The 22,196-nt window shown below is 33.9% G+C and overlaps 1 protein-coding gene across 4 annotated transcripts in view; it reads left to right on the plus strand.

The window, feature by feature from the left end:
* Positions 1–22,196, plus strand: part of VPS13A (vacuolar protein sorting 13 homolog A) — a 246,679-nt gene that overhangs the window by 165,759 nt on the left and 58,724 nt on the right. For all 4 annotated transcript variants that reach the window (XM_025360006.1, XM_025360007.1, XM_025360009.1 and 1 more), the window contains 8 exons: positions 4,613–4,895; positions 6,762–7,157; positions 7,422–7,526; positions 7,652–7,798; positions 11,429–11,557; positions 12,011–12,144; positions 18,579–18,708; positions 20,697–20,929. In XM_025360006.1, coding sequence (XP_025215791.1) covers positions 4,613–4,895; positions 6,762–7,157; positions 7,422–7,526; positions 7,652–7,798; positions 11,429–11,557; positions 12,011–12,144; positions 18,579–18,708; positions 20,697–20,929 — 1,557 coding nt within the window. The remainder of the gene's footprint in view (positions 1–4,612; positions 4,896–6,761; positions 7,158–7,421; positions 7,527–7,651; positions 7,799–11,428; positions 11,558–12,010; positions 12,145–18,578; positions 18,709–20,696; positions 20,930–22,196) is intronic.

Genomic DNA, 22,196 nt, shown 5'->3' on the forward strand with positions numbered 1-22,196 from the left:
CTCTTAAATATATTTTTGTTGCAATATAAGCATCATAAGCATAGTCATATGATTAAGAGTTTTTAAAATGTCTAATAGATGATGCCTGATGGTTTCTGAATTTATACTATTATGAAGTAAATTTTACTTCTCAGAGGTTTTATAATACAATTTTTTGACATTCTTTTAGTAAACAGAATATTTTATCCTTTTCATCTTTGTTCATTGTTCAGGGATGGAGTTGAAATAGAAGTATATACTACATTAATTTTAAATTTTTAAAGTAATTAAATTTGATACAAGATATGTTTTAAGAAAATATTAAAATTATAACAAAATATGAGCTAGTCTTATAGATTTATATCATAACAAGTAAATATTAGTCAAGATGTGTAATCTGGAATTGAAAATAATCTCTTCTATGGAAATTTAACCCTATTGGAGAATAAAACTTTCCTCAGAATTAAGCATTGTAGTTTGTTTAAATACCATTTTAGAATACACACTAGAAATAGATACTTACCTCAATGCTACAGAAGGATAGAGGCAGAACTGCAAACAGTGCTTACCTGTTCCCTTGTCCAGAAGTTCAGAATGGGATCCTCAATGCTCTGAAGACGGTCTAGCAGTTTTAGGCACGTATTTTCACATAGATCGACTTGCTAAATCTAATGAGTGTTTTATTGCTTAGTTCAGACTTGCTGAGGGAAAGAATTGTATTGTTGAGAGAACAACAAAATAGTCATTTACAATATCTGATCTTGCTCTAGAGATGATTTGGGGTGGGTTACAAGACTAGATTAAATATGGCATGTAAGATATATTTAAAAATTTCTGTGAAGAACTTTCATTTTCTTCTTGGATAATAAAAGTTAATGATACTCTACTTTTTAATACATTTCTGGTATATATTTTGTGTCTCTCTCCGTAGTAGAGGAAACAGTACCTTTATACTTTTTTCCAAGGCTGAATGTTAATTTGTTACATGATAGTTAATCTATCTTAATGAGAATTAGTAGTGATTAATTCATCTTAATGAGAATTGTTACTGATTAAGTACTTCATCTTAACTAGAACTATTAGTGACTAACCAGCTTGGATTTTTCATTGGGCATTTTTTTTTTTTTTGAGATAGAGTTTCGCTCTTGTTGCCCAGGCTGGAGTGCAATGGTGGGATCTCAGCTCCCAGATTCAAGTGATTCTCCTGCCTCAGCCTCCTAAGTAGCTGGGATTACAGGCATGCACCACCATGCGCAGCTAATTTTGTATTTTTAGCAGAGACGGGATTTCTCCATTTTGGTCAGGCTGGTCTCAAACTCACGATCTAGGTATTCTTTTAATCTAGTACTTCAGTGTAGGTGCACGTATATTTAAGATGTGAGGTCTTAACAAACAGTTATCTTTCTCTATTCTGTTTCTATTCTTAGATTAATGTTACAGATAAGTATAGATGCAGATAAATATAGGAAAACAATTTATATTTTATTAAAATATTTAAACAGAATTTAAATATACTGATTCTTTTATTAATTTAACAAATATTTATCAAGGTTTTCTGTGGATGAGACACTCAATACCAAGAAGAATTGCATGTGACTTTTGCCATCAAAAGATGGATATATGACATAAATGTATGAAGTAGGAAACAGTGGGTTTTGGAGAGTTATAGAAAGTGTTACAGTTGCCAAAAACTATGGAAAACATAAAAGGGATTAATGACTGACTCCTGGGCAAGATACATGAAGTACAGTAACATGTAATATAGTAATATGGAGATTAGATGGAAAAGGCTAAGAGGAAGGTGTGCATGAACAAAGAGAAGGAAGCATGAAAGCATAGTGTTATAAGGAATAGTTGGGAATTCATTGGAATGTAGAGTACATGTTGGAAGATAAAATTTGAAAGATAATTTAAGTTCACAGTTAGGTGGTTGCTCTCTCATTTTCTTGCTCCATTTTTATAAATTTTATCTCCGTCTTTTAGTTTGATCTGTTTTTTTCTTCTTGTCTCAGATCATTTGATGTTCTGTTTCAAGACCATTCACTCTATCTTCTCATTTAAAACCTCTTGTCATTGATTATCTTTCTTTCCTGTTTTCTTCATTCATTCCTTGAACTTTCCTTTGACCTTTTATATTTCTCTTACCCAGATCTTCTCTTCAGAACACCCTTTTTGGGAAAATTGTCACTTCTGCAAACACCTTGCAGTCTGTCTGGAAAGAGCCAACCACTCTGCCCTCAGTCTACTCTATACATGTGTTTTGGTACCTATCACAATGCAGTAGTTATCTTTTAACATTACATTTCCCACCTGATTATGATCTTACTCATTTGTTTGTTTTCAATTTTGCCTTGTTGGTACATAATAGGTCCAATAAATGTTTTGATAAACTGGGTAAGTGTATTACCATTAGTTTAATTTGGAAAAAAAATAAGGTTTTACCTTTAAGTGTTAGGAGTAAGAGTGGAAAATAGAATGAAAATTATAGAAGGAAGTAGAAGTAGAATAGGCTATATCTGTTAACTCTTTTGACAAATAATTTATATACTTCAGTCAGGGAAGAAGGAAGTCTAATATTGTGTCAAAGTCCAGGGTGCCAGTAGCTGGAAGTCACTGAAAAAGGACATGCAGAAAAGTGGGTAGAGTGGTTCAGTGTTCAGTCTAGCAAATTTAAAGTGCCATCAGAAATTATTACAGAAATACATCATAGATATTTAACATTTTAGGAGTAGAACTTAGGAAAATAATCAGGGTTGGAGATAGTGTTGACTGTTGTTCATCTATAAAGGACAGTGTCATAATTATAGCTAATAATTTTTACAAACATAAAAATATTTCTGAAATGTTTATTCTTGGCTACAGTGTCTGTTCAAAAATTATTAAGTATAAAATATTGCTGAAATGTAAACAATGTAATATTCAAATATAAAGATTAACTATGTGACAACCAATAATTTTGTCATCATTTTCTTAAACCACTCTTCTGCAATGACAACAAAAGCCAAAATTGACAAACGGGATCTAATTAAACTAAAGAGCTTCTGCTCAGCAAAAGAAACTACCATCAGAGTGAACGGGCAACCTACAGAAAGGGAGGAAATTTTTGCAGTCTGTCCATCTGACAAAGGACTAATATCCAGAATCTACAAAGAACTGAAAAAAATTTATAAGAAAAAAACAACCCCATCAAAAAGTGGGTGAAGGATATGAACAGATGCTTCTCAGAAGAAGACATTTATGCGGCCAAGAAACGTGTGAAAAAAAGCTCATCATTACTGGTGATTAGAGAAATGCAAATCAAAACAACAATGAGATACCATCTCATTCCAATTAGAATGGTAATCTTTAAAAAGTCAGGACACAACAGATGCTGAAGAGGATGTGGAGAAATAGGAATGCTTTTACACTGTTGGTGGGAGTATAAATCAGTTCAACCATTATGGAAGACGGTGTGGTGATTCCTCAAGGATCTAGAACCAGAAATACCATTTGACCCAGCAATCCCATTACTGGCTATATACCAAAGAACTACAATAAATCATTCTACTATAAAGACAGATACACATATATGTTTATTGCAGTACTGTTCCCAGTAGCAAAGACTTGGAACCAACCCAAAGGCCCATCAATGATAGACTGGATAAAGAAAATGTGGCACGTATACAGCATGAAATACTATGCAGCCATAAAATAGAGTGAGTTCATGTCCTTTGCAGGGACATGAGTGAAGCTGGAAACCATCATTCTCAGCAAACTAACACAGGAACAAAAAAACCAAACACCGCATGTCCTCAATCATAAGTGGGAGTTGAACAATGAGAACTCATGGACACAGGGAGGAGAGCATCACTCACTGGGGCCTGTTGGGAGTTGGGGAGCAAGGGGAGGGAGAGCATTAGGAGAAATACTTAATGTAGATGATCAGTTGATGGGTGCAGCAAACCACTGTGGCATGTGTATGCCTCTGTAACAAACCTGCACGTTCTGCACATGTATCCCAGAACCTAAAGTATAATTAAAAAAAAAAAAAAGCTAAAGCAGAAAAAAAAAAATAAAGTACAATATCATACTGCTGTAAAAAAAAACAAAAACAAAAAAGAAAAACACTCTTCTGCATCTATGGCCCACATTTTAATAAAGTTAAATATCGATTGAAAACTTTCATTTGATTAATGTTGGAAAGCTTGTGATTATTTTTTCAATAGTAATTTTTTTAGTTTATGAATTCAGTCATGGCATTTATTTCCTTTTAGGCCCACATATCCAGAAAAGCCAAATTCTTGCAGTTATATGTACAAGTCACAGATGATTCTATGTGGTTTGCTTTGCATATATAACTGATACGATTTATGTATTTTTATATGAAACCATTCATCTTATAAGTGTACTTTTAAGATAGTAAGTTGTAAGAAAAATACTCTCCTCTTAAAAGTCAAAAAACTTGATGCGCTTCCAGAAAGTTAAGGTGATATCTATTTATCTATCTTACTTATATCTAAAAGGTATATGAAAATATAAAAATTTATTACAATATTGTGAAAGGAGGTAAGTTTGTTATTCTAAAGCTGTAATTATATACTTTAATATGTTTTCCTTTAAAGCATTTTAAACTGTATCATTTAATCTCATGCAGATCATTCCTTTTTCTGAAGCCAGAAGATGAGGACTATCAAATGTGTGAAGGAATTGACTTTGAAGAGATTGTGAAAAATGATGGTGCTCTTCTAAAGAAGAAATGTAGATCTCAAAACCCTTCCAAGAAATCATTTCTCATTAATATTGTTCCAGAAAAAGATAATTTAACGTCTCTATCAGTGTATTCAGAAGATGGTTGGGATTTACCATACGTAATGCATTTGTGGCCACCTATCCTGCTCCGAAATCTTCTTCCTTACAAAATTGCTTATTATATAGAGGTATCGGCAAATTGTTTTAGTGCTTTCCTGTTTTTGATTTTGTAGTTTCAGTTTTTTAAGATTAAGAACAATAAAAACTATTTTAAAGATCTAATAAAAATTAGAATACTAGTAAAGAATAGGTAATGCAGATATTCTTTTGCAACAAGTATGAGAATTATTATTGAAATAACATTTAAGAACTAGACTTCAGTGACAAAAAAAGCCTGCTACATTATATTGTATTCTTTTAGCGCTGATTTTCTTAAAAGATTATATACTTGGTAAAGTTGCTTTTTTTCTTACATACTCTTTGTTTTAACAGATGGTGTGGTTTCTTCCTGTTGTTATAACATAGGAATCCGTACATCTTAAGATTTTATGTGAATATTTCATTTGCGAGGCTTATCAAATGGAAGAAAGTAGTTCTTCATTGTCATCTATTATAGGTTTATTTTACCTTTAGAATTACCATTTGTTTGCTTTTTTAAAAAGCAGGTTTCTCTCTGTTGCTCAGACTGGAGTGCATAGCTCACTGTAGCCTCAAACTTCTAGGCTCACGTGATCCTTCCTCCTCAGCCCCCCGAGTAGCTGGGACTACAGATGCATGCCATGCCTGGATAACTTTTTTTAATTTTTAATTTTGTAGGGACAGGGACTCACTGTGGCTTGTCTTGAGCTCTTGGGCTCAAGTGATCCTCCCGCTTTGGCCTCCCAAAGTGCTGGAATTACAGGCGCGAGCCAGTACACCCAGCAGTTTACACTTTTCTGATACATTGCTGTCAGATTTGAAATTGCATCCTAGCTCTGTCACTTGCTAGCTGTATGTTCTTGAGTGGGCTTTATTGCTTTTGTAAATCTTTTGTTGTAGTCTATAAAATGAGAATAATAAAATTTGCTTGGTTAAGACATGGGGGAAATCAAATTAGATTGCATATGTAAAAGATTTGGTACAGTGCCTGATAGACAAGGGTTGCCATTTATTTATCACTCTAGCACTACCACCACCATTGTTATTTTGTGGAATATTATTTAACTTGTAAAAAATCAAGAACTCCTTACTTTTGCTTTAATTAATTTAAAATCATGAGATGAAGAGATTCATATATTATAATAATAGGAAGAGAACAAGATAGAGATGCTGGAAAAACTGGTGAGATATTCAGATGTACTGTCAAGTTATGTTTCTATTCTCATAGAACTTTTAATTGGATGCTTTTAGTGATCACATTCTGTCTGGCAGTTTCCAAAGGATATGATCAGTCTTTAGAAAGACAATTGAGCCATGGTATGGGGAAGGGACTAGAGGGGACAAGAGCGGTTAGGAGACTCTTAAACTGAGAGGTCATATAGTGACATGAACTGAGATAATAGAAGGGTGGGTCGAGGGAAATGAGCAGCTTGGAGAGATACATATGATGTAATAATATAAACAGTGATTGGAAATGGGTGATGAGGGATTGTGGAGGTAGTAGGGATTGCTTATTTTGGATTCCCATCAGTTTTTGCCCACATTTTACATTGTTTTGTTGTTTTCAAAACAAAAATCACTAGTGGTTAAGATTGTCTTTTTGTTGTTGTTTTACCAATTGTAGTGTTTTATGTTTATAATTTCCAGGGGAGTTTCCCATTATGTTATTTAATCTAATCTTCACAGTTTGTCCTTTAAAGTAAGTCATTTAGAACATTTTACAAATACAGTAGGTCAAATCTCAGATTAAATCCTGTGTAGAGATTTACACAGTTGACAAAGTTAGAACTTGAATGTAAGTCTTCTGACTTGTTCTGATAGGTGCTTCAGAAGCATTTTGTGCAGCATTTGGAATAAATAAATAGAATTTTGAGGCATATTATTCTGCAACATTTAAATTTTTTTTTTTATTACAGGGAATTGAAAATTCAGTTTTTACTCTAAGTGAAGGACATTCAGCCCAGATTTGTACTGTACACTTGGATAAAGCCAGGCTACGTTTAAAATTACTTGACTATCTCAATCACGATTGGAAAAGTGAATATCACATAAAGCCTAATCAGCAAGACATTAGTTTTGTCAATTTTACCTGTATTACAGAAATGGAAAAGACTGATTTAGATATTGCTGTCCATATGACTTATAATACTGGTCAGACAGTTGTGGCATTTCATAGTCCTTATTGGATGGTCAACAAAACTGGTCGCATGTTACAGTACAAAGCAGACGGAATTCATCGAAAGCATCCACCTAATTATAAAAAGCCAGTTCTCTTTTCTTTTCAGCCAAATCACTTTTTTAATAACAATAAGGTATGCATTGTTTATTCTGTTTTTCCCTTGTCTTTATCTGTTTGTCGATTTTTAGTTTTAAATATGAAGAATAAATATTATGAAACTTGGATAGAAATAACTTGTTAAATATTTGAGGCCAAAAAGATTGGAATTTAATATTATAAAGGTTTAGTGCATTAACAATGTAATATTTTGTTTATGCTAAAAACTAATTTTTATCAGTTTAAGCAGGAATTTTTAAGGGTACCTAAATTGTGATGTATTTGAAATATTTTTTCCTAGGTTCAACTTATGGTAACTGATAGTGAATTGTCCGATCAGTTTTCAATTGATACTGTTGGTAGTCATGGAGCTGTTAAATGTAAAGGCCTGAAAATGGACTATCAAGTGAGTTCATTCTGTGCTTATCAAGAAACTGTTTATTTTAACTGTTTTATTAACTACTTAATTAAATTTTATAAGGATGTTATGATACATAACAGTTTTTGAGCTGTTAATTTTATTTTTCTTAGGTTGGTGTCACTATAGACCTGAGCAGTTTTAACATTACTAGAATTGTGACATTTACCCCTTTTTATATGATTAAAAACAAAAGCAAATACCGTATATCAGTGGCTGAAGAAGGAACTGATAAATGGCTCTCTCTTGATTTGGAGCAGGTGGGTAGATGAATTTCAGAAATATACCTCTTTGGATTCTATTTTCTCCTTAATGTTAGATACCTAAAGTCACCATGTAACGTTTTAACTCTCCTGTTACTCCAGTGTTGTTTTAGTTTCATAAATCTTCATTGAATATTTGTACCCGGCTCTAGATAGATGGCAAGGTTCAATTTTTAATAATTAGATAACTAGGAATGCCCAGCTTGTTAAGGGAGGTAGACGTTTAACAATTACTAACCACTTTGGTTAAATACAGCAGCCAAAGACTAGATAAGGTATAAATGCATCAAAGAGACGGAAATTATTTATTCTCTCTAGGAAGCTATTAGGAATGCCTTCAGAGAGTAGGTTAAGCCAGACTCTTCTCTAGTTACTTGAGGAGAGTAGTAACTTAGAAGAAATGTTGATTCTGTGCCATCATTAAACCTTTGGATAAGAGTTTTCTGAATGACTGACAGGTTGATGGAATATTTTATTTTTGAAGAACTTTTATTCTAAAAGTTAGGATTAGAGAAGTGTTGCTGTTTCTATTCATTATTCCTTTTTGCATATAAAATCATCCTTTTTGGGATTATTCTTGAAGTATATGCTTTAGCATTTCCTTTAGGGCTGGTTTTGAAGGTAAATACCATCAGTGTCTCTAGAAAAATCTCTCTGGCTGGAGCACAGCGAGAGGGACAGTGATCGGGATATAAACCCAGGCGTTCCATGGGGCAATGGCAACCCCCTTTGGGTCCCCTCCCATTTTATGGGAGCTCTGTTTTCATTCTATTAAATCTTGCAATTGCAAGAAAGAGAGAGAGAAGAAGAGAAGAGGAGAAGATAGATAGATAGATAGATAGATAGATAGATAGATAGATAGATAGATAGATAGATCGATCTCTCTGGCTGCCTTCACAGTCTTTCTTCTCTTTGTCTTTGATGTTCTGCGGTCACGCTGCTATATGTCTATATGTGGTTTCCTTTTATTTACCCTGCTTGAGGTGCTTTACTCTTAGATCTGTGGATTAAAGTATTTCATGCTTTCTGTAAAATTTGCTACTACTGTCTCTTTAAATATTGCCTCTCCTCCGTTCTTCCATTTTTTCCATCTAAGCCTTTAAATCAGACATGTTGGACTTTCATACTCTATCCTCCATGTCTCTTAATAGCTCTTTTATATTTTACAACTCTCTTTGCTTCATTCTGGGTAAGTTCTACATATACATCTTTCAATTTTTTTTACTTTTGCTGTGTCTGAACTACTATGTAAGTCTTCAGCTGAGTATTTGAATAATTATAGTTCTTATTCCCAGAAATTTCACCTTTTTTCAAGTCTATTCATTCTTTCAACAAATATTGTTTATTTTTATGTGACTTGCAATATACTATTTAAAGGCACAAGTTCCCATCTTTATGTAGTTTACATTTCAGTGGGTGTAAGGGGGAAACATTAATAATACCATAATCAATTAGTATATAGTATGTTTCAAAGTGACAAGTCTAATGTGAGAAAGTCTTATGTAGGATAAGGGATATTAAGAGTTCGAGAGCCAGGGGTGGTCTCTAATTTTATATAAGGTGGTTAGGATGGGACTCATTGGAGTCACATTTGAACAAGGACTTCGAGGAAATGAGAAAGTTAGCAATTGTCAAGAGCTCAGCTGAGGAGGAGAGAGCTGAGCTGCCAGGTGTTGGAGTAGCTGATTAAGACAAGCCACAATGAAAGTAACAGTCAAACCTTTAATCACTTACTGTGATAGTAAAGATTGAGCATCCTTAATCTGAAAATATGAAATCAAAAATGCTCCAAAGTTCGAAATATTCCAAAATCCAGAACTTTTCAAGTGCCAACATGATGCCACAAGTGAAAAATTCTACACCTGACACTTTATTTTTTTCACTTTCTTAACTGTCATTTTTTTTTAACTGTTAGGTACTTATGTGTGAGTAAGTGTAAGAAAATGATTGTTTATTGGTAACACAAATTGAGAGTCAGGAATGATGGTGATGCCACACAGCCATAGATTGTCACCATGGGTGATTAAGATAGTGACACATTCTCTTTCTGATGGTACAATATGTACAAACTTTGTTTCATGCACAAAATTATTTAAATATAGTATAAAATTACTTTTGGGCTATGTGTATAAGGTGAATGTGAAACATAAATGAATTTTATGTTTAGACTTAGGTACCATCCCCAAGATATCTCATTATATATATGCAAATATTCCAAAATCCAAAAGAAGTCCAGAATCTGAAACACTTCTGGTACCAAGCATCTCAAACAGGGGATACTCAACCTGTGTAAGCAGGAGGCCAGATCAGAGAAAGCACAGTTACCACCTATTCTGGAATGGCATTGGACAAGGGTCAAGTGGATCAGCACAAGACATGGGGCTTGTCTCACTGTCTATGAAACCTTGAACAGTGTCCAGCAGTTTTATGGACCTGGGGAATGGAGTAGGACAAAGGGGAGGAGCTAGGAATGAGCACTGAGAGTAGACAAAAAGTGTCTTCACTTTTTGTGAAGTGACCATACCCTTGTTTTAAACTGATCATCTGTGTCCCAGTTCTCAGCTCAGGCTCTACCTGTCTCCCTGATAAAGAGGTCCTGCAGGAGCTCCCAAGGAAGGCCTCTGCCGCAAAGCTCTCATAAAGAGCCTCCAAATGAAGTGCCTGGGCTAGGCATGCAGACATGGGTAAAAGCTTTGGGACAGGGTTGCTTGAATCCTTAAGACTGCAGTGCCCTGGCTGTGCACAGTCAGGTTATATTCCTAAGCATGTCTCATATCTCGTTCCATTAATTCCATTTTATGGTTGAATAAAACTGTCTTTAACAAGCTAAGATACTTAGCTGTAACAACCAGGTTCTGCTACATTGTCCTCAAGTTATGTAATGATGATCAGGTATCACACATGAGCAGTCTCACTGAAATATATGAAAGGATCAGTCTGGTCAGGAGTTGACTTAATAGCTTACAGACAAGGCTGTTCTTCATTCTTGTTCTTTTAGCTCAATTTCTAGATTCTTTTGTCCAGTCTTCTTTCTGGTACCTTGACTATCTCCTGTTCTTTTAGTTTGGTTTCCAGATCACTCATGTTGAAGTTATTTCGTAAAATTCCGAACTTCCTTCCTACTCTGAACTTTGAATACTACTTTTACTTTTTTACCCTTTTTTGACAACCAGATGCTAGATTTAATATATGTTCTGACTTACCATTTTTGTGTACTTTGACTTCTGCCTAATTTCCAACGTTCATACCTGATTTTGATTTTTAGTAACTGAATGTACACTTGTTTTAAACCTGATCTGTGTCCCAGTTCTCAGCTCAGGTTTCTTGCTGATTTTTCAACCCTTCTCTGTAAGATCATGACCACATTAAAGTCTCTTTTCTCGCCAGCAGTTCACTTACCATAGTTCTTCAATTTGCTGTCCACTGCTTCTTGAGTGCATAGTGCTGACAAGTGACAACCCATCTTCAAGTTGAAAGTTTACAGCTGTTTAAGCAACCCAATAACTAGAGCAGTGTTAAAAGAGATTTTTTAAAGTTTAAGTGTACTCTGATGGGAATATTAAGATGATTTGTGTATTTATGGTGAAATCTGTTTATTTTTATAAACATATATAATGTATATTTTAGTGTATCCCCTTTTGGCCTGAGGATGCTTCTAGTAAACTTCTTATTCAAGTTGAAGGGAGTGAAGATCCTCCCAAAAGGATATATTTTAACAAGCAAGAAAATTGTATTCTATTGCGTCTGGATAACGAGGTAAGTGGTTTTGTTTGTTTGTTTGTTTTTGTGTGTGTGTGGTATGTGTTTTTGGCATATATCATTAGAAAAGCTAAAATATACTGACTGGTATTTTATTTATTTTTTTGTATCAAATAATTACTTCTGTTGATTTTTCCTCTTTCCCCAAAAATGAACAAACATTTCTTTTTGTAAAAGGAAACAGAGATCTAAGATAATTTAATTGTTATATAAAAAGTTAGTTGGAATGCCTGGAATACTAGAATATACCACATCTGGAATGTCATCTGTCTGTAATACAGTGATTGAGATTATAGATTTCCAGAAATGCAATACCAAATTCTGAATTGTTTTCTCAATCATCCCAAAAATTAAATTATCAAGTTATGAGTAGTCTGTTCTTAGATGTTATTAGTTAATATTCTTGGGAAAATGATTATATTAAAAATGTTTTCTTTTTCTTTCTTCTAGCTTGGAGGTATTATAGCAGAAGTGAATTTGGCTGAGCATTCTACAGTTATTACATTTTTAGATTATCATGATGGAGCAGCTACATTCCTCTTAATAAATCACACAAAGAATGAACTTGTTCAATACAATCAAAGGTAAGATTATCACAAATACAGTAACTCTTGATGGTGTAAGTCTAGATGATGAGGCATGGTTTTTATGATAATTTCTTAAGAATATAAACACTGATAATAGCATTGTAGCTATATAAAACGATGTTCCATTAAAAAATGTATTTGAAGTATGTAGGGGTAAAACTGACTTGATGTCTACAGTTTATTTTGAAATGCTTCAAAGAAAGAAAAATGGAAGAGGTGAAACAAGTGTGGCAAAAGCTTGTTCATTGTTGACTCTGATGAGGACTGTCAGAGTTTGTTGTGAGTCTGAATTTTGCCTATTCAATATAGTGTAAATATGTAAAATTTCAGATTTTCTTTTTTCAAACAGTAGGTACCTTCTTGTTGAGGTGTCTGGGGGAAAGGACTGCTTCCTTAAAGGCTATAATTGAATCTTCGTGGTTTAGGACTACTCTTAAACATCATTCATTTTAATTTGCTGTGATATCATATCTTCTTAGTGCTACTACAGCTTATGCAAGTTTCTGATCCTGTACTTAGTAGTTCCAGGTTGTCTTGAATTTAGTTTGTTTGCTTTCTTTCTGTATTTTCACCTGTTACTTTTCAACAAGCACATATTTATCATTGCACTTACACTTTCTTTCCACTGCTAACTGTACCACTTCTTATCATTGATTAAAATCAGACAGACATTGAGTAAAGACCACAGGGCTAGACTAGCAAGTACCTAAAAGTCGTTTTGGGTAGCATTCTCTCATCTATTTAAGATGTTAAGAAAGAGGAATGCCTGTTTTCTTAATTATCCACGTTATAAAAATGATAAATTGTTTCTAACCATGTGTGTGCAAGTGTCTTTTTAGTATAATAACTTCTTTTCCTTTGAGTGGATACCCAGTACTGGGATTGCTGGATCAAATGGTAGTTCTACTTTTAGTTTTTTAAGGAATCTCCATACTGTTTTTCATAGTGGTTGTGCTAGTTTACCTTCCCACCAGCAGTATGAAAGTGTTCCCTTTTCACCACATCCATGTCAACATCTATTTTTTTTTTTTAATTATGATCATTCTTGCAGGAGTAAGGTGGTATCTCATTGTGGTTTTAATTTGCATTTCCCTCATAATTAGTGATGCTGAGCTTTTTTATATATGTTTGTTGGCCATTTGTGTATCTTCTTTAGAGAATTGTCTATTCATGACCTTAGCCCACTTTTTGATGGGATTATTGTGTGTGTGTGGTTTTTTTTTTTTCCCTTGCTGATTTGTTTGAGATCCTTATAGATTCTGGATATTAGTCCTTTGTCAGATGCATAGTTTGCAGATATTCTTCCATTCTGTGGGTTGTCTCTTTACTCTGCTGATTATTTTTTTTGCTGTGCAGAAGGTTTTTAGTTTAATTAGGTCCCATCTGTTTTTATTTTGTTGCATTTGCTTTTGGGTTCTTGGTCATGAACTCTTTGCCAAAGCCAATGTCTAGAAGAGTTTTTCCAAAATTATCTTCTGGAATTTTTATGGTTTCAGGTCCTACATTAAAGTCTTTGATCCATCGTGAGTTGATTTTTGTATAAGGTGAGAGATGAGAATCCAATTTTATTCTTCTACATGTGGCTTGCCCATGATCCTAGCACTTGATGATCTCCCAGAGTAGGAGATAGTCAAGGTACCAGAAAGAAGACTGGACAAAAGAATCTGGAAACAAAAGAACTAAAAGAACAAGAATGAAGAATGAGCCTTGTCTGTAAACTATTAAGTCAACTCTATCTTAGGCCCTGACCAGACTGGTCCCTTCACATCTAGTCCCTTCACTATAATAGGGTGTCCTTTCCCTACTTTGTGTTTTTGTTTGTTTTGTTGAAGATAATTGGCTCTAAGTATTTAACTTTATTTCTGGTTTCTCTATTCTGTTCCGTTGGTCTACATGCCTGTTTTTATAGCAGTACCATGCTGTTTTGGTGACTATAGGCATTGTAGTATACTTTGAAGTCGTATAATGTGATGCCCCCAGGTCCTTTTTGTTTAGTACTGCTTTGGTTATGAGGGCTCCTTTCATGGTTCCATATGATTTTAGGATTTTTTTTCTAGTTCTGTGAAGAATGATGATGGTATTTTGATGGGAATTGCATTGAATCTGTAGATTGCTTATGGCAGTATGGTCATTTTCACAATATTGAGTCTACCCCTCCATGAGCATGAGATGTGTTTCCATTTGTTTGTTAAACTTTGACTTTTAAATAAACATTCCCTTCTTATGTAATCTCCGCTGTCATTATCCTAGTTCAGTAACCCTCCATTTCTTATGTATTTGAGTAGATTTTTTGTGTATTGTTTTGTTTTGTTTTATTTGAGTAGAGTTTTGTGTTTTGTTTTGTTTTGTTTTGAGACACTGTCTCAGTCTATTGCCCAGGTTGGAGTGCAGTGGTGTGATCCAGGCTCACTGGAACCTCCACCTTCCGGCTCAACTGATTTTCGTGCCTCAGCCTCCCAAGTAGCTGGGTTTACAGGCATGTGCCACCATACCCAGCTATATTTGAGTAGATTTTTGATCTATCTCTATATATCTAGTCTTATCTCTAGTAAATCTCCCACTTTCTACTAGAATGAATTTTCTAAAATAAGAAATATAATCATATCTCTCTTTCAAATTTTTCTTTTTTTACCCATTTCTTTAAAAATATACTTCTAGGCTGCCTTTCTAAAAATTTGTCTTTCTGTGGCCTAAATCTTACCCTATACAAAGTGAAGTTTTTGTTTCCTCAGTGCTCTAGGTCTTTCCGTGGGTTTTTACCTGAATAGGTGTTTCTTTCAGCTAGAAAAATGCCATTCTGTAATTATTTAAAAGTCAAGAAACAACAGATGATGGCAGGGCTGTGGAGAAATAGGAACGCTTTTACACTGTTGCTGGAAATGTAAATTAGTTCAACCATTGTGGATGACAGTGTGGTGATTCCTCAAAGACCTAGAATCCGAAATACCATTTGACCCAGCAGTCAGTCCCATTACTGGGTATGTACTCAAAGGAATAGAAATCATTCTCTTATAAAGATAGATGCACGCATATGTTCCTTGCAGCACTATTCACAATAGCAAAGACATAGAATCAACCCAAATGCCCATCACTGATAGACTGGATAAGGAAAATGTTGTACATATACACCATGGATACTATGCAGCCATAAAAAGGAACGAGATTATTCCTTTGCAAGGATATGGATGGAGCTAGAAGCCATTATCCTCAGCAACAAGAACAGAAAACCATTCCCACTTATAAGTGGGAGCTGAACAATGAGAACACATGGACACAGGGAGGGGAACAACACACACTGGGGCCTGTTGGGGTCACGGCAGAAGGGAGAGCATCAGGATAAATAGCTAATGCGTGTGGGGCTTAATACCTAGGTGATGGGTTGGTAGGTGCAGCAAACCACCATGGAATACATTTACCTATGTAACAAGCCTGCACGTTCTGTACACGTATTCTGGAACTTAAAAAAAAAAAAAGAAAAATGCCATTCTATGTGATCCCTTCCCTTGCCACCTTAATCTAAGTACCCCAGTTTTTGATAGCACCTTTACATATGTAGATTACAGCATTCATCACATTGTGTTATTTTCTTGTGAGTTTGAGATGTGTACACACAGATAGTTAATAGTCTACTAAACTATGGTTAGTTTCCCTTTTCTTGGAATTTTCATTGCCTGTCCTAGATAGCCTAGTACATTTTTGCATAAGGAATACTCTGCAATGAATTAAACAGATTAAAATTTGTGTGAATTAAAAGCAGTTTTAAGTATTTTTAAACCAAATTTATTTGCTAATCAACACATTTACATTTGATTTTTTTTTTTCATGGAGAAATGAAGACTGTGATTTTGTTTTCTCCTCCACATTTCTGTCTCTTGGCTTTTTAAAAAATATAGATATTATTTCCTGCATATAAAAGTAATAGTTGTTAAATTACTATTTAAAAAAATACTAGAGAAAAAAATGTGAAAGAGGACCATTTAATCCCTGAAATCCTAATACTGTCAACATTTTGGTTCATTCCTTTTCCTCTCCTTTCCTTCCTCCTTTGTTCTCTCCCTCCCTCCCTTTCTTCCTTCCTTATGTATCTCTCATATTTGACAGCTATTGTGAGCATATAAATTTGTTTCAAAGCACAATTTTTTTTTCTTTCTAACTTTTATTATAGGTTCAGGGGATATATGTGCAGGTTTGTTACGTGGGTAAATTGCATGTCACGGGGTTTTGGTATACAGATTGTTTCGTTACCCAGATAATAAGCATGGTACCCAATAGGTAGTTTTTCGATTCTCAGCCTCCTTTTACTCTCCACCCTCAAGTAGGCTGCAAAGCATGATTTTTACTGAATGAATGATATTCCATCATTTAGATGCTCTACAGTTAAATAATACTTAATTGTTCAGAATTTTTATTTCAACTTTTATAATTTTAGAATCAGTTTATCTTCTTTTTTTGTTTGTTTGTTTGTTTTCTGAGATGGAATTTTGCCCTTTCGCCCAGTCTGGAGTGCAGAGGTGCGATCTCAGCTCACTGAAACCTCTGCCTCCTAGGTTTGAGCAATTCTACTGCCTCAGCCTCCTAAGTAGCTGGGATTACAGGTGTGCGCCACTGTGCCTGGCTAATTTTCGTATTTATAGTAGAGACAGGGTTTCGCCGTGTTGGCTGGCTGGTCTCGAACACCTGACCTCAGATGATCCGCCTGCCGCGACCTCCCAAAGTGCTGGGATTACAGGCATGAGCCACCGTGCCGAGCTCAGTTTATCTTCTAATAATGATCTTCAACCCATTTGTAATCATTGTAAAAACTAATTTATAATTCCTTACCATATTTTTTGTAGTATATTTTCTTCTAATGATTTTTTTGAAAATACGTATTCTGTTTCAGTTATGGGTAATTCCTTTTTTGTTATTGAAGGTTTTGATACATTTAAAATCAATTTTAAGATTGAAACAGTATCTGCTAGCTTAGCCATAAAAAATTGTAATGCTTTTTTACCTTTTCTTCAACCTCTTTCCAAATTCTTACTTTCTTGTGAATGTAATTTGGGATTTTTTCAACCAGATTAATATAAAATGGTTAGCTTTTCAAAATATGTATTATTTGATTCAAGGCCCTTTTGGTATTTGCATTGATTTTAATGTTTTAACAAAAAAAGACTTTCTTAAACTGGTTTAGTTGTTCACTATGGGTTCTTCAATATTTCTGTATCCTAGTTGTTAAAATGTTATTTTGAGTTTGTCTCTAGCTTGGTTGGAAAAAGTCTTGAGTTTTTTTTTTTTAGTAAAGATTTGTGGGTAGTGTTATGCTATTGCTTGTTTGAAATGTCTTATTCTTACAAATTTATGACAATTTGACATAAAATTTTAAGTGATAACATTTTTCTCAAAATTGTGTAGATAGTGTGCCATTGTTTTTTGACATTAAACGTCATTGAACTGTGAGAGGAGCATTTTTATTTTCTTGCGAGTAACTGTGATTTTCTTAGATATGTGTTAGGGGTTTTTCCCCCCCATTTTCTTACAAATATATGTCTAGAATGATACTGTTTTCATTAATGTCTGATACCCAGTAAAGTCTTTTTTTTTTTTTTTCTGAGACGGAGTCTCACTCTGTTGCCCAGGCTGGAGTGCAGTGGTGCCATCTCGGCTCACTGCAAGCTCTGCCTTCTGGTTTCACACCATTCTCCTGCCTCAGCCTCCCGAGTATCTGGGACTACAGGTGCCCGCCACCACACCCGGCTAATTTTTTCTATTTTTAGTAGAGACGGGGTTTCACCGTGTTAGCCAGGATGGTCTCGATCTCCTGACCTTGTGATCTGCCCGCCTCAGCCTCCCAAAATGGTGGGATTACAGGCGTGAGCCACCGCGCCTGGCCCAGTGAAGTCTTTTAATCTGTAGATTTAATTCCTTCTTCTGCTCAGAAGAGCTGTATTTTATTACTTGTTTGGTGTATAACTTTTGTAATTTTTTTTTCTTTCTGAGCATCTTTTTTGAGTCGGTTGAATTTCTTAGATGTGTATTTCACGTTTTGTGATTTTAAAGACTAATTTAGTTACTTTGTTTTTGCTCTAGTAAGACTTAGGAAAGAGTTACCAATTAAATTCTCTTAGAATTGGTATAAATAGAGTAAAGTAGTTGGAAATAATTTTCCATAATTAATTGGTATTAAAAAATTGACAAAACAGTTTTAAAGACTTGAAGACCTTTATTTCCTAAGTAGAACATGTATTTTCTAAGTGGGAAAATAATGAGAAATATTCATTAGTGAACCCTTTTTTAATTGTATAAGGTAAAAATTTCAGCCTTGTTTTAATCAAAACTATCACAGATCTCAATTAGTGAACTAAGAATTAATGAAGTATTATTTTAGGTTTTTAAAAATCTATTAATGTACTTGCATTTAATTTAATGCATATTTTTACGACTTATGTCAGTTCTCTCAGTGAAATAGAAGATTCCCTCCCTCCTGGAAAAGCAGTGTTTTATACATGGGCTGATCCAGTGGGCTCTAGAAGACTGAAGTGGAGATGTAGAAAAAGCCATGGTGAAGTAACACAAAAGGATGTAAGTATTGGGTTATTATGGGTTTCCAGCAGCCTTTTTTAAAAAAGGTATTTGGGCTGGGCGTGGTGGCTCACGCCTGTAATCCCAGCACTTTGGGGAGGCCGAGGTGAACCATGAGTTCGAGATCAGCCTGGCCAATATGGTGAAACCCTGTCTCTCCTAAAAATACAAAAATTAACTTTGGGAGGCCAAGGCAAGCAGATCACCAGGTCAGGAGTTTGTGACCAGCCTGGCCAACATGGCAAAACCCCATCTCTACTAAAAATACAAAAATTAACTGGGTATGGTGGCAGGTGCCTGTAGTCCCAACTACTAAGGAGGCTGAGGCAGAAGAATCAGTTGAACCCTGGAGGCGGAGGTTGCAGTGAGCCAAGGTTGCACCACTGCACTCCAGCCTGGTGACAGAGTGAGACTCCATCTCAAAAAAAAAAAAAAAAAAAAATGGTATTTGATTTTCAGCCTTCCTAGTTTTAAGGACTGTTTGTGGCCACGCTTTTAAAAAGCTGCCAAAAATCTTCAAAATAGTATTTAAGTATTGACTTAACCAAAAATGTTTCAAAACAGAAATAGTCTTATTTTGTTTACATCATTTGCTTCTGCTGTGTTATAAAGAGTAAAGTTGTGTTTAGAGAAGTGCTTTCAGCATTCACCTGAAAAACAAATATGTTCTCTGCCTTGACAATCATACTAGGTAGATTCAGCTTCTAGAAGGAACATTTAAGGATCCACTGAGTGAACTAAAACAAATTTATTTCTGGGTGGCAAGCTATGACGATCATGTTATGCGCATCTATTTTCCAGTAACATTTTAAATACTTCCAGAACATTTTTTAAAGTTTTTTGTCCTTCAAAATTCATCTTAATTTGACTCCTGATTTTTTTTTTTCTCACCACTAGTGATTTTTTCTTCCTGCCTATCAGTAGGTGGTATTTTCTCATTGTCTTTCAGTGCTGCTGTTGAGGAGTCTGGTGTGGGTATTGTTTACATTGTATTTAAGAGGATTGCCTATAAGTGGCCTAACTTTAAGTTTTAAAAATTCATGACTATTAGATTTATTCAGGAAAAAAAATTGTACTTTGATATAAAAATAGTCTTATTCATTTCATCTGTTGATTAGTACTTTGCATATTTATATCATAGTGATAGTTTGAAGCTTATAAAGATAAATCAGACATTCACTGTAAAATACTAGAAAGACTAGTGAAATAAGTTAGTTTTCTTGATTCTCAGTGTGGTTTTAGTGATATACATATATATACTTAGAAAGTATTATAAGTAACGTAAGTATACCTAGATAATTATTTTATGGTAACAACTCACAGTTTTTAATTTCTGTATATTGTAACGTGAATGTATGCTATACAGTAAAATTTTCTGAAAATCAGAATATTAACTAGAAATTAATGGCTGAATATTAATTATGACAATTTGCTATGTTTATCGTGTCATTGACCCTCAAAACCCTGATATCAGCACATTTATGTGAGATTCCTGCAGAAATAGCCTCATGATGAATATACATGCTTTGTAGAATATGCAATTGAGAAATAAGATTTTTTTTATCCTGTTTGATTCAGCTATGAAAGGAAATGTGAATTTCAGACTGAAACAACTTTTAATACATATCTGTATTCTTAGTCTTAGAATTGCTGTAGTCTTAGAATAAAGCAGAAAAAAATACTTTGTGTTACTGATTAGCCTACACGGGAAGATTCAATTTTATTAAAATGTTTAAATTTTAAAAATAAACAACTGGCCTGTTTTATGAGTAATAACTTTATATCAGATAACATCAAATGATTTCAGTAATGTAAATTTGCAAGTACTCTACAAATATTAATTCACTTAGTTGCCACTAACCCCATGAAGTAGGTGCCATTAATAGTCTCATTTTATAAATGTAAAATCTAAATTTCATGTTCTTTGGGACCAAATTCTAATTTTTTGTTTTTGTTTTTGTTTTTGTTTTTTGGTGGTTTTGTTCTAGGATATGATGATGCCTATAGATTTGGGGAAAAAGACTATTTATTTAGTTTCATTCTTTGAAGGTTTACAACGCATTATTTTATTCACTGAAGATCCAAAGGTATTTAAAGTAACATATGAAAGTGAGAAAGCAGAGTTAGCAGAGCAAGAAATTGCAGTGGCATTACAAGATGTTGGAATTTCTCTTGTCAACAATTACACGAAGCAAGAAGTAGCCTATATAGGCATCACAAGGTTAGATGCATTAAATTTTGGATACATTTAAATGATCAGTTTCTAATTGTTAAGAAATTGTTGTTGTAAAATCTTTTTTTTTATTGTTATTATTTTTATTATTATACTTTAAGTTCTAGGGTACATGAGCATAACGTGCAGGTTTGTTACATATGTATATTTGTGCCATGTTGGTGTGCTGCACCCATCAACTGTTTTTGTAAAATCTAAAATGATTTAGTTTCAGTTTTGTGCTTTGACTATTCATTGACACTGTGGTAATGCTAATTTTAACTGTGCTTGAGGGAATGTTTTGCCTTTTGAAATAAAGATATGGCAGAAATCAAATTTATAAACTCCTTATGTTAATCCTTCCACTTATCTAAAAAGTTATATTTATTCAGCTTACCAAAAGTATGTTTTGCATATCATACAAAATGCTTAGTTCATTTTCCATTACCATCCAGCACAGTTCAGGGTACATATGCTGTAGCTTTTGGAGGATTAACATAAAGACAATCACTTTCTAATTTGACCTTGGCACTTTAAGATCTAATAAGATCTAATAATAATCACTGTATTTATCATTTCTCATTTAAGACATCACCATTAAATCTTTTGTCTCTCCCTTATGTCCTTATTATTCCTATTCATAAACAGTTAAGTTTAAATTAATTTACATATATTAGTGCTTAATGTGAGAATATTTCTTCTATATAACCAGGATAATGTAATTTTAATCCTTTACTTGAGTTAAATTCTTGAATATATATAAACGTATATGATACAGATGTAAATTTAGTTTTCTGTGTACATTAATTTATATGTGCCCCTGACCTCTTATTGAATCTAATCAATGCCATCTTAAAAGGAATATTAAAATCTATTTTCTTAAGGATTTTTCTTCTCAAAAAATGTTTTTACTATTTAAATAGATAAAATACACCATAGATTTTTAAGACCTTTAGACCTATTATGTGTTATCTTCTAAGCTAAGTGATGTTAATGCAAAGATGAATAATACGTGGTCTCTACCTTTCTATTTATTAAATGAATATAAGTTCTATAAGGAATAAACAAATAGAATGCCTAAATAAAATTAAACAACTTAAATATTTAAACAGAATAAAGTCTATAGGCCTTTCAGCATTTTAATTTCAGTACAACTAGATTTCTTCCATTCACACTCTGTATCCTAAATAACTATTTTATACTTTGTCTCCCCTCAAACCCCCATTCTCTCAGCTTACTACCTTGCATCCCACTTCACTGAAAAAATTGAAGCAGT

The sequence above is a fragment of the Theropithecus gelada genome, chromosome 15 (assembly GCF_003255815.1).
Source record: "Theropithecus gelada isolate Dixy chromosome 15, Tgel_1.0, whole genome shotgun sequence".
Taxonomy (NCBI): Eukaryota; Metazoa; Chordata; class Mammalia; order Primates; family Cercopithecidae; genus Theropithecus; species Theropithecus gelada.